Source organism: Pundamilia nyererei, unplaced genomic scaffold, assembly GCF_000239375.1.
Source record: "Pundamilia nyererei isolate P.nyererei 1_Seehausen unplaced genomic scaffold, PunNye1.0 scaffold00137, whole genome shotgun sequence".
NCBI lineage: Eukaryota > Metazoa > Chordata > Actinopteri > Cichliformes > Cichlidae > Pundamilia > Pundamilia nyererei.
This window is the reverse complement of record NW_005187538.1, coordinates 816,726-838,271: the sequence shown is the minus strand read 5'-3', so window position 1 is coordinate 838,271 and position 21,546 is coordinate 816,726. Positions and strand designations below refer to the sequence as shown.

General features: G+C 39.8%; 1 protein-coding gene across 5 annotated transcripts in view; it reads left to right on the top strand.

Moving 5' to 3' along the window:
- Positions 1 to 21,546, top strand: part of znf609b (zinc finger protein 609b) — a 77,777-nt gene that overhangs the window by 18,275 nt on the left and 37,956 nt on the right. For 2 of the 5 annotated variants that reach the window (XM_013913574.1, XM_013913573.1), the window contains exon 2: positions 9,716 to 10,602. In XM_013913574.1, the coding sequence (XP_013769028.1) occupies positions 9,844 to 10,602 (759 nt within the window). In that variant the 5' untranslated portion in view covers positions 9,716 to 9,843. Of the gene's footprint in view, positions 1 to 9,715; positions 10,603 to 14,996; positions 15,022 to 19,952; positions 19,980 to 21,546 lie in introns of those variants that run through there. The other 3 variants (XM_005743976.2, XM_013913576.1, XM_013913575.1) reach the window with 3 other exon arrangements.

The following is a 21,546-nucleotide window of genomic DNA, read 5'->3' as shown; positions in this document are numbered from 1 at the left end:
CGATATGTATCGCGATATAACTTTTACTCGATAGAGAAATTAAGCTATCGCGATAGACCTCGCCGCTCTTGTTCTCTTAAAAGAAAAAAAAAGGTCAGCCGATCCAAATTAAGTAGCGCAGAGCCGAACCAATCACAGCCGCAGCGTCACGTCGCGTGACTTGTTACGTACAGCACAAGTGCCAAGCCGCACGTGTGTTTGTTTGGGAAGCAGCCAGCGGGTAATGGAGCCAGCGCGTAATGGAGGAAATGAGTGTGCCGACTAGAAAAATCAACCGAGCGTGACCGAAGAGAAAACAGATGACGGTTCCAATGCCGGAGATATTGTCGAACAGAAGAGCCATAGAAGCTCCGTAGTGTGAAGGTATTTCGGCTATTTCAAGTCTGACAAAAAACAGAGTAGCTTGCACTGTAAATGTGCCGAAAGCAAGTCTGGAAATACAATAAACTGGTGCATGCGTCACACTGTGCGCCACGTTATTGTTTCGGTGAAATGAATTTCTACAATACTGTTACTGTTAATTCTACTCTCTGCAGTGTTTAAATGCTTACATATACACACAGTTACTGTCCGTCTACACATACGACTCGGTTCTGCTTCTACGCCCCAGCTTTGTTTACTTTTTCCCACCGAGGCTTCTAGACTTCTGATTGGCCAACATTTCGGCACGGTTAGGAATCTAGCGCCACCTGCTGCTTTGGCATGTTCATAGCAGCGTTTTCCTTCATTTCTGCCTTTACGTGTGAACGGGATTATTTTTTAAAACGAAAACGGAAAATCTCCGTTTTCAAAAATACCCGTGTACGTGTGGACGTAGCCTCAGTCTCTGACTGGAAGCGCTAATTCGTCATTCGGCTTTTGTCAGACTAAAGTAACTGTTACAACTGTTTGAAAAGCTAAGCTATACAACAAGGAGAGATTGAGAATTTCCTTTTAGTTCTCAGTTTATTTGATATTGACAAAAGTTAGTCAGTTTTGTCTGTTCTTCTGTAAAACAAACTAAGATTTATTTGTAGAATTAATATTTTGTTTCTAAGTGGAATTGACAATTTAGTCTGTTTCGTTTGTTCTATTTTGAAACTTAGACGCTTTAGCGGCTGCCTTTTGTGTAGTTTGCAATATTTGCCTTTATTTATCTGAAAAAGTCTCATGTTCCTTAAGTACATCTACCCTGTTGAACTTATTATGGGAAATAAATATTTAAATCAAAACAAGCTGCTGATTATTTCACATTTTACTTGTGAGCAACGGCACATTTAAATCTTACAAATATAGTTATTTGGCTTATATCGTGATGGATATCGTTATCGCCTGAAATGAAAAAAACATATCGTGATATGAAAAAATCTCATATCGCCCAGCTCTACTAACAATAAGGTTTTATAATTAAGGAATTTGGTTTCTTCTTGTAACAGTTGCTTGAAAAGTTTGTACAGTTACTGATATGAGTGATTGGCACTGAAGTTAGACTGATTTGTAAAGTTACAACAATGCAGAACTGGCATGATGTTCTGTTGGTTTGGTTATCAGCTGTGAGCTAGACACTCAGAAGTCCATTCACATTTCCTTCTGGAACAAAAATGCAAGAGCTTTAGCGAGGCACACGTTGGAACGGTTTGACAACGCACCAGTGCAGAGTTGGTCTTCAAAGCAGGGCGAACACTATGCCAATTTTATTAATCATGCAGGATGTATTAACTCGCTGCCAGAATCTGCTGTTTGTGTGGTCACAGAAAAATAAGCCTGCCACACATGGAACTTACAATGAGAGTGAACACTAAGCCTGGTCAGTTTTGTCCCAGTAATAATGGATCACTTAAGTTAATTATGAATGTGTTGCTCTTGTCGGTATATTTTGTGATATGCCAAATATTCAACTTTCCTCAAGTGCTTATTAACAAAGACTTAATCTGACTGGTGGCAACATATTTGCATGTCTGCATTCATCAATCAGACAGTAATTATTAGGAAACCTTCAAAATCTCTCTGGGAGTTATTGCAGTCAGTCCAAGTCAGACTGGGAAGGGTTGTCTCAGGTGACCTGTGCAATCATCTTGCAGAAGTGGTCATAAATAAAAGGTTCAATAGTTTTAAATGATTTTTTTCCTCCATGTTTTGCTCTGACATCTACAATAAGTCGCAGCAAAAATAAAATGTTGTCTCCTGGAATCTGCAAAGGCTTGTCTTGGTTTTTGTGCACGCTTTAATACACCTGCTCGGATACGGTGCTGAGAGGGTGTAATGTCAAGAAGTCAGTTTCCTAATGCATCTAACCTTTTCTGTGAGCAAATAGTTTAAATGTCAGTGTAGTTGATCACATAATAGATTTTATTTATTTAATATTCCAAAACAGTCTGTGGGGCAGCAGAGGTAAATATTTGTAGTCGGGTTTAACATTTACGTTGGCATTTCAGCTGTGATCAAATGATGACTGCGTTGCCTTATTTGTCCACCTTAGTGTTTATGTACTGATGTGACATTGATGCAAGATGTAAAAGAGTGTTACTTCTGTTCTGTCACCTAACCCATTTTACTGGAACACTACTGTGGACAATATACCTTTTAAAGCGGCGTTGTGTAAGAGCTTTAAGTTTTGCTGCCCAACAGCAGCTCTTCTACATCTGGTTTGGTCTGAGTCATTGTTCTGCCAGTCCAGAAATCGTGGAAGACTACTGCAGAAAAGACTGGAAGACTTTATATTAAGAGGTTATAGAGTGTTGAGTATAATGTATTAATTTAAAAAAAAAAAATCAACCTTTTAGAAATGGGAGATTGTAAAATTTATCTTCACTCATATGGAAGGCAGCTGTCTAGTGAGCCTCCATTTGCTTAGCATTGTGAGTTACTGTTGTTGGCCTCTTTACTGCTCAAGATGCTGGCTGACCCACAGACTCCTGATTCCCATCACTTTGATTGGCTGCTAGTGTTTATTTTTTGATAATCAGCTCAAGCACACAATCCAATTACACAGAGGTTAGTTTGTGAATGCGCGCCCTGAGTGAAATTAAGAAGATCTGAGAACATCTGTAGGCGTTGGGTTTTAACCCCCCACCTCCACCCCTCTGCCCAAAGTATCCATAATGACATTTTACAAGACAAAGTAAGCATTCAAGTTGGTCTTCTTTTGTCATGTTGGGCTTCTACTAGCAGTTAAAGCCATAAGATTTGGGGGTTTTTTTTAACACGCCGCAGACATCTAAACAAGGCATGTGAATATGTGACACATCACACCAATCAGGGCTGAATACATCCGGTTAAACGGTTGGGTTTCCCTACTATTATGACAACAGTTTTTTAAACAATTCCCAGATCAAATGGACAAACAAAACTGTGCTTGATGTTCTCTACTGTTTGTTACCACATTTGTTACCAGGTTTAACTCTGGTTAATAACAGTTACATTTGTTACTGTTAGTGCTGTCTGAAGATCCTCGAGTAAAAAAATAATAAGAGTCTTACACATCCACAGTGCACTAAATTGCCATCTGAACAAACTAGAATGAAGATCTGGCAGATCTTTCTGAACCTACCTGGATATTAAGAATTTATTATATTTATAGCTTTATATACCCGGCCAGTAGCTAAGCCTTGAATATGGAAAGATTAGAGAATGCCAATGCTGAAGTGGACTTTATATTCAGCATTGAATAATTAGTATTTGTTTATTTACACAAGGCAAACTGTCATTGCAATACTAAATTATGTTATTGCAAATCAAAGATTTTTCCCTCGGATGTGAAGCTAGCCAGGAGCATCGACATCACTAATAAGTGGACCTATACATTCTGTGATATGGGGGGCAGCCAATTACCATTACCATTATTTTTGCACTGGATTTATGTGCCATTGTTTGGTTTAATAATAATTTAGAAGAAGTAAGCATGCAAATTAGTGTTTATTTGCTATACTCTGCTTCTGTGTTACAGTACAATCAATTTCAGCCATAAGCTAAACAGCACAGTGGTGTTGCTAGGCAGAATATTAGGAACAGATTCTAAGGGAGCCTTGTTACTGTTTATCTTATTTCCCAGTATTCTTTTTCTTTTCTTTTTTTTTTTCCTGTCATGGACAAATTATTTCTGCCTATTTCAGAGAATGGTCAGCTGTTTCCGAATATATGTAAACCTTGACACAGTTTTTGTTCAAATGTAACTGCAGTTACAATGTGTGGCCCATTCTTTTTGTTCTTTTTTTTTTTTTTTTTTTTTTTTTGGCCTGTCCCGTTTTGCTCTTTTGCCATCAGAATTATTGTCTAAAGGCGAAGAAAGATGCCCAATGGACCATCCCAGCCTTGCCGTAATGGTCTATTTGATTCACCTTTTAGTGTTTATTTTATTTTCACTTTGCTAAACACGGGACAGGCTTGACTGGGAAAAAGGGTTGAGCCCTCCAAGGAAGATGCTCCTGGAGGGCTCAACCTGAGGGTTCCCATTCTTTTTTTTCCTTTCTTTTTTTTTTTCAAGAGCCAAGTGTTGTTGGTTAGCTGACTCAGAACCTTTTTTGTGCACAGGTAGCGGTTATTCCTCCATTATATCTTGATCAGCTGAGCAGTGAGAGGGTCTGTAGTTTATTCCAGCTGTGGATTTTTCTGTGAGTCAGCATTGTGCAATCAAAGGAACTGCAAAACCCAAACTGCAGGCGCAACATTAAAGGTGACCAGTTAAAAGTTTGGGGGGTTTTTTCAGAGAGAGAGAGAGAGAGCTTGGGCTTGGCAGTATATAGAGACCTGGCCATTAGATGAAGGGAACAGTGGTGCATGATCACAGGAGCCTTTGCAAAGGAAACAAAATTGCTTTCATAGCATGCAGTCAGGTGAAGACAACTCTCCAGGAGGTTGGCATATCATTATCTAAGCATAGCATAAAGGGAAGACTTCACAAAAAGAACTGCAGAGGGTTTACCTTAAGGTACAAACCAAGAGCCGAAAGACCAGATTAGACTGGACATGGCTTCCAGCGGTACTGGGTCACTGGTGTTTATTGATGGTGTGACAGATGACAAAAGCAGTGGGATAATCCAGAGTGTACAAAGAAAATACTGTCTGTTTAGATTCAGCCAAACGTAGCAAAGTAGATGGGACGCTACTTCACAGTACAGATGGAAACTGACCCAAAACACTGTGTAAGCAATCCGGGCGCTTTTGAAGGTAATGAAGTGGAATATTCTTCAATAGGAAGTCAGTCACTTGATCACAATCTAGTGGAACATGCATCTCACCTGTTGGAGATAAATTAAATACAAAAAGACACCTGAACTAAAACACACAACATAAAGGCAGTTAAAAGAAACCTCAGAATAATGTTGGTTTCAGAGTAAAGGCAGTCCTCAATTGTGATTCTTTCCATTTGTTTAATTATATTTGAGCAGCTAAAAGTGGGTTCAGCAGTCATTTTAAATGGAGCTAGTTGCTGGAGACTTTTTCCATTAAAGGAAACATCTTGTTATTGAACTACTGCTGCACAATAGAAGAAGCAGGCAAGAAGTTACACAACCATCAAATTAACGATAGCACAATTGGACGACTGCAATCCAGAAACATATGGAGCAGCCAAAGCATGTGAAAGTCAAACAACGCTAAATGTAAAAGGGGAAAAACAAAACATTGTGTTCAACCAATGGAAAAAAGAGAGAGCGAGTTCTAATGTAATATAGATTAACACACTGTTACACACCCAGATCACTCAGATTCCTTCTCTTAATTCAGCTTTTAGTTTCCACAATACTGTAAAAGTAATATGCATACACATTTTGATGCTCCCTTGTTTTCGGTCATTATGCTCACTGCATTTTGTTCACCTGTTATACAATTTGAAACTGAGAATTAAAGCGGCAATATGAGCAATTTTAGGATGTGGATAGTGGAGCTGAGTTTTTTTCCGTTTTCTTCCGTTTTTTTTTTTTTGTCAGCTACACGAATGAAATCTGAAGTGTGAATGCGCATGGTGCATTTTCCTAGCACAAGTGCTACTGGATATCCCTCACTGTTCAAACATTCAGTGCTTGATATAGAGAGTCACAGCTATGCAGGGAATGCATTTGAGATTTTGCAGGTGTTCTTCTCTGTGAGATATGGTAAACCAAATCTCTCCTCCAGCCCTGCACGACAATTTAGAGCAACTCTGGAGAAACATCTTTCAGTCCTTAATAAGATGTGGTGCACCGAGTTCAGGATGAGGTAATAATCATTATGACTAAGTATGCACCTCAATAAAAAAAAAAAGGAAAAGAAACCATTATAGCATTATATAAGCTTTTTTTATTGTTATTATACCAGGAGCTGCAACAAACAATGCCCTGGGCCCCACTGGTAGTGCTATTAAATATGTGTTTATCATGGGATGCAATAATCTAAATGAATGGGTTTTCGTTGCCATGTGTCTCAAAGATCTCTGGGTTTGTGATAGTAGGATACAGTAAGAAGGTTCCTAGCAGAGATAATCATGCTTAATTTAAGGGCACGTCTCATTTATACCTTAGCTGAGTCCTTATCTGGCTGTCTGTGCTATCAAACAATAATTACCTGCTCTGACTTTTGATTTAAAATGTGTGACGTCCATTGCCGGCTATTTTTGTCAGATTTTGGAGAATTACCCTCATTTGAGCCCTTAATAGTGCAGTCATATTTTCTCTGTCAGGTACAGGTGGTAATAATAGAGTCACTTGTCATATTTCCCATTGTGTCTGTGTGTTATTTTTCACCTTTCCATTGTATTGCTTCTGTCTGCTACACTTGGTAAGCAAAAAAAGGGAAAATGAGGCTGGCCGGTGCCTCAGTAGTCATTTTCAGAGCCTTGTTTACAGACACATACTCTAGCAGTCACATGTAGAAAAACCACATTATGTCAAATCTGAATTAGCTGTGTTCCACATGAAATAATCCAGAAATCACAACCCGCTGTCCTTTTTCTACACTCTCAAGGCTAAATCACCCCTACATGGCCTCTAATAGATAGCTGAATGAAACTGGATCTGTGAAGAGAAGAAAAAAAAAAGGGGGTGGGAGGAGGCTGGGGGTGCAAGCACTGTGGGAGTTACACAGCCTGCATGCCTTTCACTCAATGGGCCACTCTTTGGGACATTTCCTCAGTGCAGCTTTTTCAAAAGGGGCTTGCGCTGCAGCTCCAGCAAAAGGGGCAGTACAGTGGGTCAACTGCCACTAGAGTTACAACCTCTCTTTTGTCGAGGTGTTGGACAAATTAGACCTCACAACTGTTTACCCAGTCATATAGGGACAGCTGCATCACTCCGCCCCTCCAAAACCTGTCACTGATGGTCGTTCCTTTGGGGAGCCATCTGTGAGGAGTAAGCAGCGATCAAATGATTGCTCAACAGTTTTACCTCCGTCACTGCTGGGGGTGATCATTTAACAGAACGAGATGTGTGTATTGTGTGATCCAGCTGTGATGTTTCCACTGTTTTTCTTGATGGAGCTAAGTCAGGGTACATGTTAAAATGAGCTGGTAGGTGTAAGTGTGCACCAGCATCTGTGCTGCATCCTTTAGATTTTTTTCCCCCCTGAGGAGGGTGTAACTGAACTTATAAATATAGTCTTGTGTGGGTATGTGTCATAACTGGATAATTTGGTATAAAGAATAATTCTTTGAGCTCTTCCATTATAGAAACATTTATTTCATTTAATTGTACTACCAGCAGTAATGAGGCAGAAAATATGCTAATATCTCCATGTAATCTCTTTGGGTGCTGTCACAGTTCTTGGTGGATGCCACAGGATTCAAATGAGCCAAATACACATGAGTAGAAGTCCAACATTCAGATGTGAATTTTAATTATATTGGTTTGTGGTTTTAAAAAAAAGTCTGCATTATAAATTTATAGGTTTTATGAATAAAGTAAAAGTAAAATGCTTTCTTGCCATTTATTTTTTTTTAACTGGCAGAGTTTGATATCTCTAGTAACACACTGTGAATGATGTCCTTGATTTTCATCAGTTCTTGACTCACCTTTATAGAAGCACTGTTTAATGCCTGTTGTTCATTTACGCATTGATTGATTGATTGATTGTGAAAAAGGTTTGCTGAATCCGTATAGCAAATTTTATTCTGGATTTTAATCAAATTTTCTTTTTACATTTTTACTCCACTACTACTACTACTTGCATTTACAATATACATAAATTTTCACAGAACATCCCATGCAACATTTACATCTGTTTGCTACACGACATATTGCTGCCGACCAAACTGCAGTTGTTGCAGTTTGCATCTCAGCGACACATTTACATTTCTGAGAAGGTTAGGTCCAAGCTGATAATTAGATGTAGCTGAAGCATAATTTTACTATGAAATGTAGCAGAAAATGAAAGCTAATCATTTTGTAGACCCACCTGACCGTAAATAGTTGTAGCAATAAGCATCAAATTTAAAGGAGCACTTTAGGCAGGAATAGATGTTTGGGACATAAGCATGAAATTCAACATTGTATTATAATGATTATAATATTTGACTTCCTCTGAGGATATATTTTTATGTGATACAATACTAAGATATTTTTAATAGCCTATAATATGTAAACACAATCTGTATGAACTCATCATTATTTGCTTCTATTATTAGCATTGTTTTATTTCTGTTATTTTACACATATCTCCATTCATTACATTAGTATTACTACATAGCTTCAACTTCATGCTGACCTTAAGTTGTGTTTCTGCATCTTAGTTTTAGCCACTATTGTTAATCACCATTTTCATATAAATGTAGTCATACATAGCCCCTATATACCTGTTGCTAATACTGAGCTAATGGCAAGTTATTACTTTAGTGTCAAAATACAACTACCTAACTGTAAAACTGTGTGAAGCTGTGCATTGGTTAATTACACGGAGACATCGTTGTACTTTACAAAGCTCCTAGCAGACTTTCAGTGTTTCTTATAGTAAATAATAACCTCTTTTCACAGTCGCCCACTCACAACAAGCACGCTAACAGCTTGATTTTCACATTGAGCTCACATCTTTTTTTTTCCCCCTGAAACTCCAGAGGAAAAAACAAGAACAAAAAACTTGTATCTTTATACAAAAAGATTTATATAACTATCTTACCTTTTTCAAACCCAGATTTGAGTTCTGTTTTGAGAAAAGAATTTTTAAACATTCTTTTCTGACCATTTTGTTCTGCAGTATGTCCACAAATGGATACAGCTAAGATCTGTTCAAGAATGTCATATTTATTTGCCCAAAGATATATAAAAGTGATGACCTTTAGGCTACATTGTGTAAGCAAATACAACAAACTGGTGTTCTCCTGAGACGTACACTGGTTCATTCATGCTTTTAAGCTCCTCTGTTAGTTCAAGATTACCATTGTACTATTGAGTTGAAAAGGCACGGCTTCATAAACCATGCGGGGGAGTGTGAGGCCAGCTACTTCTTATTTATCAGCAGTGGCACTATCAGCAGTGGCTTGTGAAAAGAGAGCCAGTCATTCAGAACAGTGGGGCCACCTTGGCTGTCAAGGCAGGATTTAGGCTACATTTCCCATGGTTGCCATGACGACTGTGGGAAGTGATTATGAAGAGAGGGTTTCGAGCAGCGCTGTCACACCAGTGGGTATTACCATAGTGGTTTGCACGGTGATCATCAGAGAATTACTGGCTCATGATCAAACGATATATATATATTTTTTTGTATCCACTGTTATTTTTGTGTCTGAAATATGAGATTAATGTATGTGTTTTCTTGCTTCTGTTTTTTCTAGGGTAAAATGTGGTTAAATGGGACAGGAACAAGTAGACCGTGAGGATTCTCTAACCCTTGCCCCTGTGTCCCAACCGTCTAAGAGGGTGTCGGACCTCACTGAGGCAATCCTGGGCCGTTGGCACTAAAATGTCCCTAAGTGGTGGCACTGCAGGCGGGAAAGGTGTGGACTCTAATGCGGTGGACACTTACGACAGCGGGGATGAGTGGGATATCGGTGTTGGAAATCTGATTATTGACCTTGACGCTGACTTAGAGAAGGACAAACTTGAGATGTCTGGCACCAAGGACGGTATGGCGGCACCACCAAGTGCAGTTGCGGCATTGCCTGACAACATCAGGTTTGTTAGTCCAGTGTCTGGCTCTCAAGGCAAGGAAAGTAAATCCAAATACAAGCGCAGTAAGAACTCTAAAGACAATAATAACAAAGCTTCAGCTGGAGATGGGGGTAAAAAAGAAACTACAGGGCGGACTCAAGGGGAGCCAACAGGCACAGCAGCAAGTGCAGCAGCTGCTGGCAACAATTCCACCTCTGGGAAGAACATGGAAAAAGTGGGAAAAGCCTCCAGAGGTGTTCTCGGCGGTAAAAAAGAGAAAGACGGGGCTAGTGGGAAAAGCAAGAAGGACAAAACAGATGGCGCCCCTGTCGTTGCAATAGGTGTCACAGAGAAGGACGTTGTCTCTCAAGCCCAGGTTGCTTTGGGAAATAGTCGTAACGCATCCTTTGAGAACACGCAATCAGCAGACTTGGCAGATGCCAATCAAATGGGGAATATTGCACTTGAACCTGTTGGGATAGTACCAGCACTGACTACAAAAACTGAACCAGAGGAGGTGGAGAATGGTAATGGAGAATGCAAGACGTTAAAGAAGGTAAAAAATGAAAAGGTACGTTTTCCTTTATTTTTGGTTTTAACTTTGCACATATCTGTTTGGCATCACTGGATTGGGTTATATTTGTCCTTGTGAAAAGAATTTTTTAATTTCTCGTTTTAGCGAAATGTACCTTTGACATTAAATAAGTTGTTTTTATTCATTAGTCTCCTAGAAAAAACAAACATATTGGCATACATGTTTTTTTTTATCCTAACTAAAGCCTGCTAAATTTGACAATATTTTCTATTTCTATCGAAATCTGTGTTGGCAAGAAGAATGCTCGCCTTGTTTATAAGGTGAAAAGTATCTTTGAAACAGCACTGGCTTTATTTATCATAGAGAAATAAAAACAGCAGTGCTTAATACCGTAGACTTCTGGAAATTGTGCTCATAAGGGCCTGTTGCTTTCTGCAGGCTTGGAAATGTACATTCCCCAAAGCAGTCTGACATGTGATGCAGAAGAAAAGACCAACTGCTGATTTCTCTTTTATTACCATGCAATGAGAAAGGGTACCCTTGATGTATAAGATGCTGAGTCCAGCTACAGGAAATGGCCCACACAGCAGTGTTTTTTTTTCCCCCCCTGTTCTTGAAAGCAGGATTGATAATTGCCTGCTTATTTTAAATGGTTATTCCATGTTAAAAATAAATGCCAACAAGCCTCAGTTGAAATCAAAGGTATTATGTGCTTCACATGAGCCAGTAAAGTACCAGTGGCTGACTAAAATGTAATGCACACTGTCACGCAAAACCATAACATAATCCCTGTGAAGTGAAGTAAATGTCAAAATTTCTTCTTCGTTTTTTTATTATTCGCACAATTTCAACGCTGACATTGTCATACAGGAACAATATAAAGATCCGTGTAGCTGTTCACCCACACTTATCTTGTTCACTCATAGAGTTGATCTATCACTGTCTCTATTGTATGCCTCATAGCAGCCTTTTCATGCTCTTGCAGTATAAAAGACAGCAGAGCAGGGAGGTGCTGAGGACTGTTTTTGTCTGTCATCGTGTTCCATTCTTAATCCCACAAGCCCCAGCAATGCCTGGTGGAGCAGTGTGTGGGGGAGGGAGCTGGTGCAAAGCACGCCTTCATCGTTTTTCCTGCTGCTCTGAAAGTGGCATGGGGGATGGGCTGTAAGGAAGCCTGTTTGATTCCTTAAATCCAGGACACCCAGACATGAGCACAAGCTGTAGAGCTGTCGAGTGCCGCGAAAGGAAATTTCAATGTGAATTCTGTAATTGCGATGTATTTCGAATGAAAAGATTTCGTGAATTGGTTCACTGCGCTGAATAAAGGAGAGGGGTCACAACTGCTTTTAAATATCGATCTTGATTAAATGTATCCTTGAAAGTGTGATGGTGGAAGAAAGAAAGGGATGTGATTGCGTTGCTGCATTCATCAGTTTTGGCTTGAAGAGCAGTTTCATTTGGTGTCCAATGTTTAATGGATGTGTTTTTAAAAACCACACACATCAAAAGTGCATTTACCTCAAAGAATAAAATCAAACAAAAGCTGCTTTCAGCCCTGCTCTTCAGCCCCGAGCTTTTCTAGGACTTAACCGATAGAGACACAAATGTGTGACGCCGCCTGACTGGAAATTAGCCAGCTTTTAACCTGCTAGCTCTCTTAATACAAAGTTGTTTTGGATTGATGTGTGAATAGCACAGCTAATATAATAACTGTAAAATAACCATTCGTGATTACTAGTTCAAACACATTTGAAGTAGGCTACAACCTGCTGTTTGTTACATGTAAGTAAGGACCACTTCAAGGAATATTTTATTCGCTTTTTAAATATTTTTTTTTAAATGTATTTATTTTATTGATTTCCTTTTGTTAAATAGCTCAAGTTTGCACTCACTGGTCAACTCATTAGGGACACCATCTGTTCCTAATGCCTGATTTACAGCTTTGCGTTAAATGTACATGTCGCAGTGATGCAGACCTCGACAGTTGCGATAGGTCTGTTTGGCAGTAGAAATGTTGCCATGGGCGGCATGATGGTGCAATGATTATCAGTGTTCTGCACAGCAAGGAAGTTCCTGATTCCTGCAGAGCTTGCGTGTTCTATTCAATTCAGTTTTATTTATACAGTGCCAAATCACAACTAAAGGTGCTTTATATTGTATGGTAGACCCTACAGTAATACATATAGTGAAAACCCCAGCAATCATGTGACCCCCTATGAGCAAGCACTTTGGCGACAGTGAGAAGGAAAAACTCCCTTTTAACGGGAAGAAACCTCTGGCAGAACCAGGCTCAGAGAGGGGCGGGGCCATCTGCGCGACCAGTTGGGGTTAGAGAAGGAATACAGGACAAAAGACATGCTGTGGAAGAGAGACAGAGATTAATAACAGGTATGATTCAATGCAGAGAGAGGTCTAATAACAGAGGTCTTCCTGTACCTACATGGATTTCCTTTGGGCAGTCTACCTAAAATCCAAGGCATTCATTACCGTATGCGAGATAAATAAAGATAAATAAAGTGCTTAAAATATAAAGAAGAAAGCTGTGTATAAATGTATAATTAAATTTTAGTCTAAAGCACTTTGAGTGGGAAGATTAGAAAAGTGCTAGATAAATGCTAGTGCATTCCTTTCCATTGTATGTGGTGTAAACACCACAAGTATTGATTAGCACTAGGAGATCAAGCTTGAACATTATATTGTGCATTAGTTTTTATTCTGTTAGTGTAGACAATTATGCCTTTCTCATTTTCATTGCTCATAATCAATCCTTATGTAGACAGAGTTGGTTTTGAAATCTTTTCTCCTTACTGGCTTTCAGTAAACATAACTGTTGCTCAAGTACCTCAGAGATGTGTGGTTCGTGTGCAGTAACTTTTGTGTTGGTGGTACCTGTGAAAAAGTATCCACGCAGATGCCAGAATGCCAAATACCCCAGCAAACTTTGCCCAGAGCGTTGCAACGCTTGTGCTGATTTTTCTTCTTCTCATAGCGCATCCTGCTCCATTTTTTTCCCAATGTAATTGAAACGCATGTTACAGGTCATCTACACAAAATCCTGCACGCGAATGCAAGTAAAAAAGGTTTACCACAGCATAGAAACCATTTGTAACACCCAGGAACTGAAAGACCTGATTAGACCTGACCTTTGCCACAAAATGACTCGTAATAGCCCAGGATCCGAAGCGTACATCCTCTCTCAAATATGGTGAATAACGTATTATAGCATGGGCAAATATAGCAGCTAATGGAAACTAATAGGACGGCACTTAACTGTACAGATGGATAATGACCTGAAACATAACAGCCAACGCAACCTGAGAGCTTCTTTGGCAGAGAAACTGAATGATGTTAAATGGCTGCTCCAGTCCCCAGACCTCAGCCCAGATAAGCATGGTTTTCACTAACTGAAGACTAAACCAAAGGCAGGAAGTTGTAGAAACAAGCAGCGAGTGAAGCTGGATTCTGTAAATGTCTGGCAAAACGTTTTTTGGCAGTCACTGAGAAGTATTAAAAACAGTGCTTAGATTTATAATCACATTGGTTTGTCCATAATTCCATAAATCACATCTTGATTGCTTCATTTCAAATCCACTGTGGTGGTGCACAGAGGCAAAATTGGAAATGGTGTCAACTGTCCAAATATTTACAGACTTGAGTGAATTTTGGACGCTGTTTTTGTTTTTTCATCATACACAAGCCAATTTCACCAGCTTTCAGTGTCCACTGACGACATTTGTTTTACTGCCTGTGAAATTGATACTAAATCTGATGGGGGGGAAAAATATGTGAAAAACGACCACTGAACTGACTCACAACTCCCCTTAGTCATCAAAGTACTTGCTTATCCGCCTTCTGCACACTGTTATTTAATGCCTTCCCTTTTTACCCAATCGCATCCAGAAGCTTTACAGGGTAATATGGCATTTGTATCAAAGTCTGAATGCTTTTTGTATATAAATGTTATGCTTGAATGTGCATATTATGTAGAGTTTAACCATAGAGCAGATTCTTAGGAAGCAAATTTGGATATTTGTCAACCTTGTTACAGCTTGTCTGAAAGATCTAGTTTAAAAGATCTTGTATGGCTTATCCAAGCATTAATCAGTATCTGTCTCACTAGTAATCTTGTTCTCCATGGCAGAGGTGTAATAGCTTGGCTTCATTGCCTATGTCCTAAGTTAAAGGTCCCCAAAGCTTTCTCTTTGTCTACTTCCTTTGTACAAGCGCTAACTACCTCTGAGTGTGTCTCACTCTCCCACCTCTCATTATACAAACCTAGAGGAGTGAGGCATTCGTCAGCTTCCTCGATGTGCCACCGACCTTGATAAATGGAGCAGCTCTCATGGAAAATTACATAGGCAATGCTACTTTGAAAAGTGGGCAGAAAAGGGAAAGACTGCACTTGAATGAAAGAGCCCTGAATACAGCTCTGCATTCCTGTTGATGTCCAGCTCGGTGAGTTCAGGGATATCATGAGAAGAAAGGCAGAGTTCTTTCTCTTTGCCTGTGCCTGATGGACTGTTGCTCTTGTGTTACGACTCATTCCTTTTGAGTAGTGCCAGGGATTTTAAAGGCTGTGGAACAGAAGGAGGACTGTGATTTATTTTGAGAAGGGGTACGAATTACACCAACAGGCTCATTGCAAAAAGAGCCTGTTAACTTACCGTTAATGTTCTGGTAAAGCCAATTGTGTTTGTATGAGGAGAATTAATCCTTTGTTAACAGAATAATTCCCTTTTCTGTCCTGTGAAAAAGTGCAACTGTGCATCGTGCTGTTCTTTATTTTCCCCGTTTTTTCAGAAACGTTTTCACGTGCAGGACTGAATGCTGCAGGAGCTTTAAATACTTCGATTTACAGTGTGGTTACGTGACAGATCTTGTGAACTAATTATTACCTTGCACTGCTCAGCTGACTAATCTGTCTCAACTTAAGCTGTTTTCACACATGAACTACAGAGAATTTTGGGAGAATTGGGTCAGGGAATTGTCCAGTCTTTACTAGCATGTAGCATATAGTAGGAAATGGTCTGCTTTATTTGTGCCCTTATTACTGGAAATACTGTTTAGTTTAGGCAATGGAGTTGCTTGTTTAAAGCCGGAGGAGACAGGACACCCACCCACTGTGAATTTACCAGACAATTACCTGCGACATTCTCACTCGGGTGCTCTAAGACATCACAGACTTTGAACTAGGGAAGTGGCAGGTTAAAGATGGTTTAATTTCTACATTGACTGCATGATCTCAGTTGGGTAGTGTCTCAAGACGTTTATGGGTTCAGTCTATGTTTGTAAAGCAGTTACAGTAAAGAAAGCAGGAAGCAGCTAGCCAGAAACTTGGCATATCTCAACATGGCGTGCAATTTCATCTTAAAAATATGAGGAAACTGGATGGGGGACGGGCAGAGGCAGACCTAAAAAAAAAACATTATCTGCTGCAGATGAAGTGTGTCTGAAAGTAATGTCCATAAGAAAAGGAAAAAAAAATCTAGAATGAGTTCAAATTGCCATTTATATAGGGAGGAGGTCAGGAGAGGCGCACAGAAGTATCTCCAGCCATCTGTCATGGTTTCAGCCAGTGGTCTTGAGTGATCACGTCAAAGCTGATGGAATAGTGCCATCAGATTTTGATCTACCATGTGGAAAGAATCTAATAAGCAACAGCTTCATTTATCAGCATGACAGTGATCTAAAACATACTGCCAGTGCAGTTAAAAAGACCCATTTCCATTAGTACCTACTTGGATCGGCTTGCCACAACTCGCCACCACTTGACTCGGATCGAATGGTTTTCCATTACAATTGAATACCACCAAATTGTTTTTTGTATTCATTTCCCTCTTTGCCGGGTTTCAAAAATGGCGGTTTTGAGTTTCGTGAACGAGACAAACTCATTACTCAGCGAGTGACGCCACTGACCAGCCAATCGGTGGCATGCAGTCTAACAACATCACATTTTAGCACCTGCTCGTATCGCTTGGAACCCCGACCGAGCAGGTACTATATTAGCACCTGGTACCAGGTACTGTCACCTAATGAGAAACCCTGAAAACCGTGGTGAACCGTGCTCAGTCGATCCAATTAGGTACTAGTGAAAAAGGGGCTAAAGTATAGATGGAAAAACATTACTGAAGCAGTGTGAGAACAGAACAAAAAGGCAGCCAACATCCAAAGAAGAGCTCTCAATGTCCTTCAAGAAGCCTGGAGAACTGTTCCTGAAAGAAATCACAACAAAGCTGAATAAGAGAGTTCAGCCTGTATTGATAAATAAAGGTGGCCATGCCAAGTACTGACTATCAAACACTACATATTTCTATATATTGCTTAGCAAAATATAAAGAAATGACTCTGTTTAATCATCGGCCTTAACCGTGCCTTTGTTCTCAGTAAAATGATAGGTCATGTTTTTCCTCATCTATTTGAGTGATATATAAAATGTATGCTCTGGGGAAAAAAAAAATCAAATTCACATTCAGACTCTAGTCACAACTGGTTTTACATCCAGCACAATCATATGAGTAATGTTGGAGTCTACAGAAACTTTCACAGTATGTCGTAGTATGGAGCAGCTTTAGTTCATTGTGCTGTGATTCCTGCTCACTCTCTTTGTCTGTCTCAAGCATGCAGCCTCAGGGAGTCCCTTGCTACAACAGGAAGAAACCATTTGACCATTAATTGTTTTCTGTGTGTGCCATTAGCTGCGGCCTTCATTGTCACATGTAATGCTTTGAGCTTGTTGGCAAAACAAAGCACAAGACTGCCTAAAAAATCAAGGAAGTACATAATGAACTTGTAGAAGTTTTAAACTAGAATGAATGTTTGTTTTTTTGTTTTTTAAGAAATTGAAAGCCCCACAGATTTAATTTTACATAGTTTCACATCCATGTCCTGGGAAAATTCCTTTTTGCTGCAGACTATGATGAATACCAGGCATACCACACATGTTCAAGGCTTACTGTATACTATCCTTTTCTGACATACCAGTGAAAATTAAAAACTTAGTATATCTCAGAATGACTAGTGCAGTCACAGCAATGCAAAAAAACTACAGCAAAACACACGTAATGTGTTTTTTGATGTGTAGGCATTCAATATTTTAACCTTAAAACACTGCAACAGGATTTTAAATGTATATTTACTTTTACACCTAACAGCTAGTATTTTACTGTTTCCTTTAGCATACTTATGAGATTAGCAGACTAGAGCAGTTGTTAGTAGATACTGAGGACGGATACTAAGATGAAAATAAATTTCCATCTCAAGCTGCCACAAAACTTCCACACAGCTTCCAACATTGTTGGCTCACTCTTGTCATTTGATACGAACCCAAAAACCTGCCAAGCAATTTCAATATTTTTAGGCGTCCAAATTGTTTGCACTTGTGGTATTTTTTTTCTTCTTCTGCTGAAAAGTCTCCATCTTTCCAAATCACTTCAAGTGTCTTACATGATGTACATTGGACCTCAGTGTAATATGATTTATGTGGAGTGATTTTTAAAATATATTACACTGTTTTTTTTGGGAGTTGTTTAAGTGTTATCTCAAAAACCTCCTTGGAGTAGTTTCTTTATCGTATTTTCATCACAATGAGCATCTGTAGGGCCTGTCTGAGCAGATATAGTTTTACTTCTGCTATGCATCACTGAGTCTGAACATTGCTATATGTGTTGCTCATCATCTGTAACCCAAGAAGACTGCATTAGAGAATTGTCACTGTGCAAGCCAGCATGCATAAACGATTCTTCCACACCAGACCACTGATTCACATATTTAGCTAGGAGAAGAATGTTGTAGCCCACAAAGTTTATAGTCATGTTACACAGGAAATCCTTGTCGAGAGGGACCGCAGACTTTCTGTTTGGAAATATTTGATACTGGAAAGTGTTTTCCAATTCACAAAAACAGTCTGTGTTCACCTTGACCTTAGTGAGTGTTGAGTTTGATTTGTGTCCCATCTGTGTGCTTACTGAACGCTGTTGGGATTTGTTGTCACTTTTGATATTCAGGATGGGGGAAAGACTGACTTTACCGTAAGCGCAATCAGGAGTAAAGAAGACTTTGAAAGAGTCGTGGTTGTTCTTTGTAGATCAGATTCTTTAAAATGAGCCACACCGGCAGGTTTTCATCAGGTTTTTTCAGGTTCTTTTTCTGTTTGCAAAGTGCTCTGTTTGGATCATTTGTATGGTCGTGTTGAACCAGGAGATTTATAGATACCTGTCCCAAAGGAATTATAGTAAGGTATTCAAGTGCAGGGAGCAGTGGATAGTCTGGATAGACAAAAATGTACTTTCTGTACATTTCTGACCAGGAGATTGTTACAGTGTGTGCAGGCGAAAAGAGCTTTAGTTTGGGTAAATGTATTTAGCATCAGGTTAATTGGGGGGGGGGAAAGGTTTTGTTTGTTTGTTTTTTTATTTTGTTTGTTTAAAAAGAGAACTCTTTCTCTCTGACACAGTGCAGCACAACCTTAAAAACTTCATTAAGAATTAATGTGAATGTTTGCCACAGGGAGATGAAACATGTGAGTACTTCAGCAAAAAGCAATCACAGATGTGTCAAACAAAGCCCCTATCACGCTTTGTCTCTTCTTTCCCTGTCTTTCTCTTCCCTAAGCTTTCTAAGAGGTGTGTTGTGCTGTGTCTGGATCAGCTTGCTGTGAGGGAAGCGCGCGTGTGTGTGTGTGTGTTGGGGGGGGGGGGGGGGGATGGGTAGCTAAGGCTTGTACAACTAATTCAGCTCATGAAAGACTTATGCAGCAAGAGCAGCTGTCTTCCATTGTCGGCCTGCAAATTTCCAGCGTGCCTCATTTCGCCTCTCAATGCGTGAGTAGCAAGAGAGAGCCCAGGAGGGGAGAACATAGAGGAAATAAACCAAAATAAGAATTTGGGGGGGAACACAAGCAGGCAAAGAGGAGGCAAAAAGTTTCATTGCACCGACTCGGTGTATACTCAGTTCTGGGTTTCTCTATTAAAATGTCGAGGGGTGAGCTGTGGTGCCATGGTCTAATAATAAACCATAAACCTATTCAGACCCAAGCGTGCAGTATGTAGACAGATAAAAAAAGGGCTCTGCTGTGGTGAAGAGGGCATATGAGGGGTAAGAGGAGGAGGCGTTGGTGGTGGTGGGGTTGAAGAACTGCCTGAGATTAGCAGAGGGGGGAGGGAGGGGGGGCTGAACGGTGTTATGAATGGATAGAGTCTTTAACTCCACAGCTCACTGAATACTTTGTCACAGGCTGCTGCGGCTGTATGTGGAATGAGAGGAACTGGCTGAGAGTTCTCGGATTCCTGAATCCTTGAGGCATGTGGTCTGATTAGCAGAACAAAACCCACACAGTGGGGAGGAGCAGACGTGGCTCCCCCACCACCGCCGCCCCATCTTCCCTCGACAGGAATTTTCTCCCAATGAGGAAAAAGGTGGCTCGCAAGTTTGTACCGACTCGCTATGTTTGTGGAAGAGTTTGCAGACTGTGTTTGGGGATTTCTCATTTGTTTCAGAAGGCTTTGTTTCTCTGCAGCCTCTATTGTTTTGACCACGTGAAAAGAATTTTCACCTTCAAGTCATTGTTCTATTGTCGTCCGCCCCTCGTATTTGGTGAAGCTCGTTAAAATGATTATCAATAGCGAAACAGGTTTGACCATGAAGCACATTTGATGAGAAAGTAGTACAGGAGATTAGCTGCTTGTGGAACGTTTTTAGTGTGACAAAGAGGAAGTTAACAGCAAGGCAATGTTTGAGCAGGAGTGTTTATAGAGAGGATTACTTGCTTCTTGCCACCCCCCCTCCCCCTCCCCTTTACTCTCTTAAAGGGATTGTTTGCAGGCAGTTTGTTAAACGAAACGAGTGCAGGGGTTCACGTTTTCTGCTGTGAAATTCTTCACCACATTGCATCATCCCCTTGTTGCCATGTCTCAGAAGTTCAGATTGCCCATGCAACCGTTAACTTTTCACTTAACCACTTTTTCCGAAAGCAAGACGTTTAATAGCACATTGTGGTTACACATGAGATCCAGAAAAATCTAACGTTTATGAGGGTTTATCGATTTTTATATCGACTCTGACCGATATAGGATTTATAAGACAGATACTGATATTTAGTGATTTTAAAAGTTCAGTGTATTGGCTAACACATAAAATATAAACAGAGAGAGAGAGAGAGAGAGAGCTTGTTGGATCAGCTTGTTGTTGCAACATAAATACTCAGAAAGTGCTTGAAAGACAGTCATAAATGCTATTATCAATAGATTGGCAGATGCATAATATTGGCTGTTGTATAAGCCCTGCTAAGATATTAGTCGGGTTCTAGTTGAGATGAATTAAGTATGCAGCGACCCATTTGAATAGACTGATGTTGCTGTGTTTTAAAATCATCACAATATGATGCCTCGCTCCCCTTCTTTTTGGGTTATCTTCTTCTGTTAGACTACATAAACCAACAGCCAGCTGTTACAGAGTAACTAGCACAGTCAGGAAGATACACTCGACCCAGAAAGTAGTGTAATTTCTTCCCATATTAAAAGTGATTTGGAAAGAAGAGACAGTCGGAACTTATTTATTTTTACATATTAAAGCTCGCTACTGTTTAGACAAGTCAGACTCATAACACAGCTCTCCATACTGACTGTGTGATTATCGGTAATTGTCCTAAAAATACCACTCGACTGGTTGAATAACTTTTTGGGAAAACAAGTATGCACGATTGGTATGGCATGCTTGTACTGTTTAAGTTTTGGGGTGCAGTTTTTTCAGAGTCTTATTTAGCGACGCAGAAGTATTCTGTTATTTCTGTTAATAAACCCCATAAAGCCATTAATACGATTTGTTCATAAAGCATTATTGTCTCAAACTCTGCTTCTGTCCAGCTCTGGTCAGAATAAGCCATTTTTTATCGCACTGACACAAGACACACGCCATTGGACTAAATGTTTATGTTTGGGTGTGTAAGATATTTATGTCGTTACAGTCTCTCCTCTTAGTGTCAAC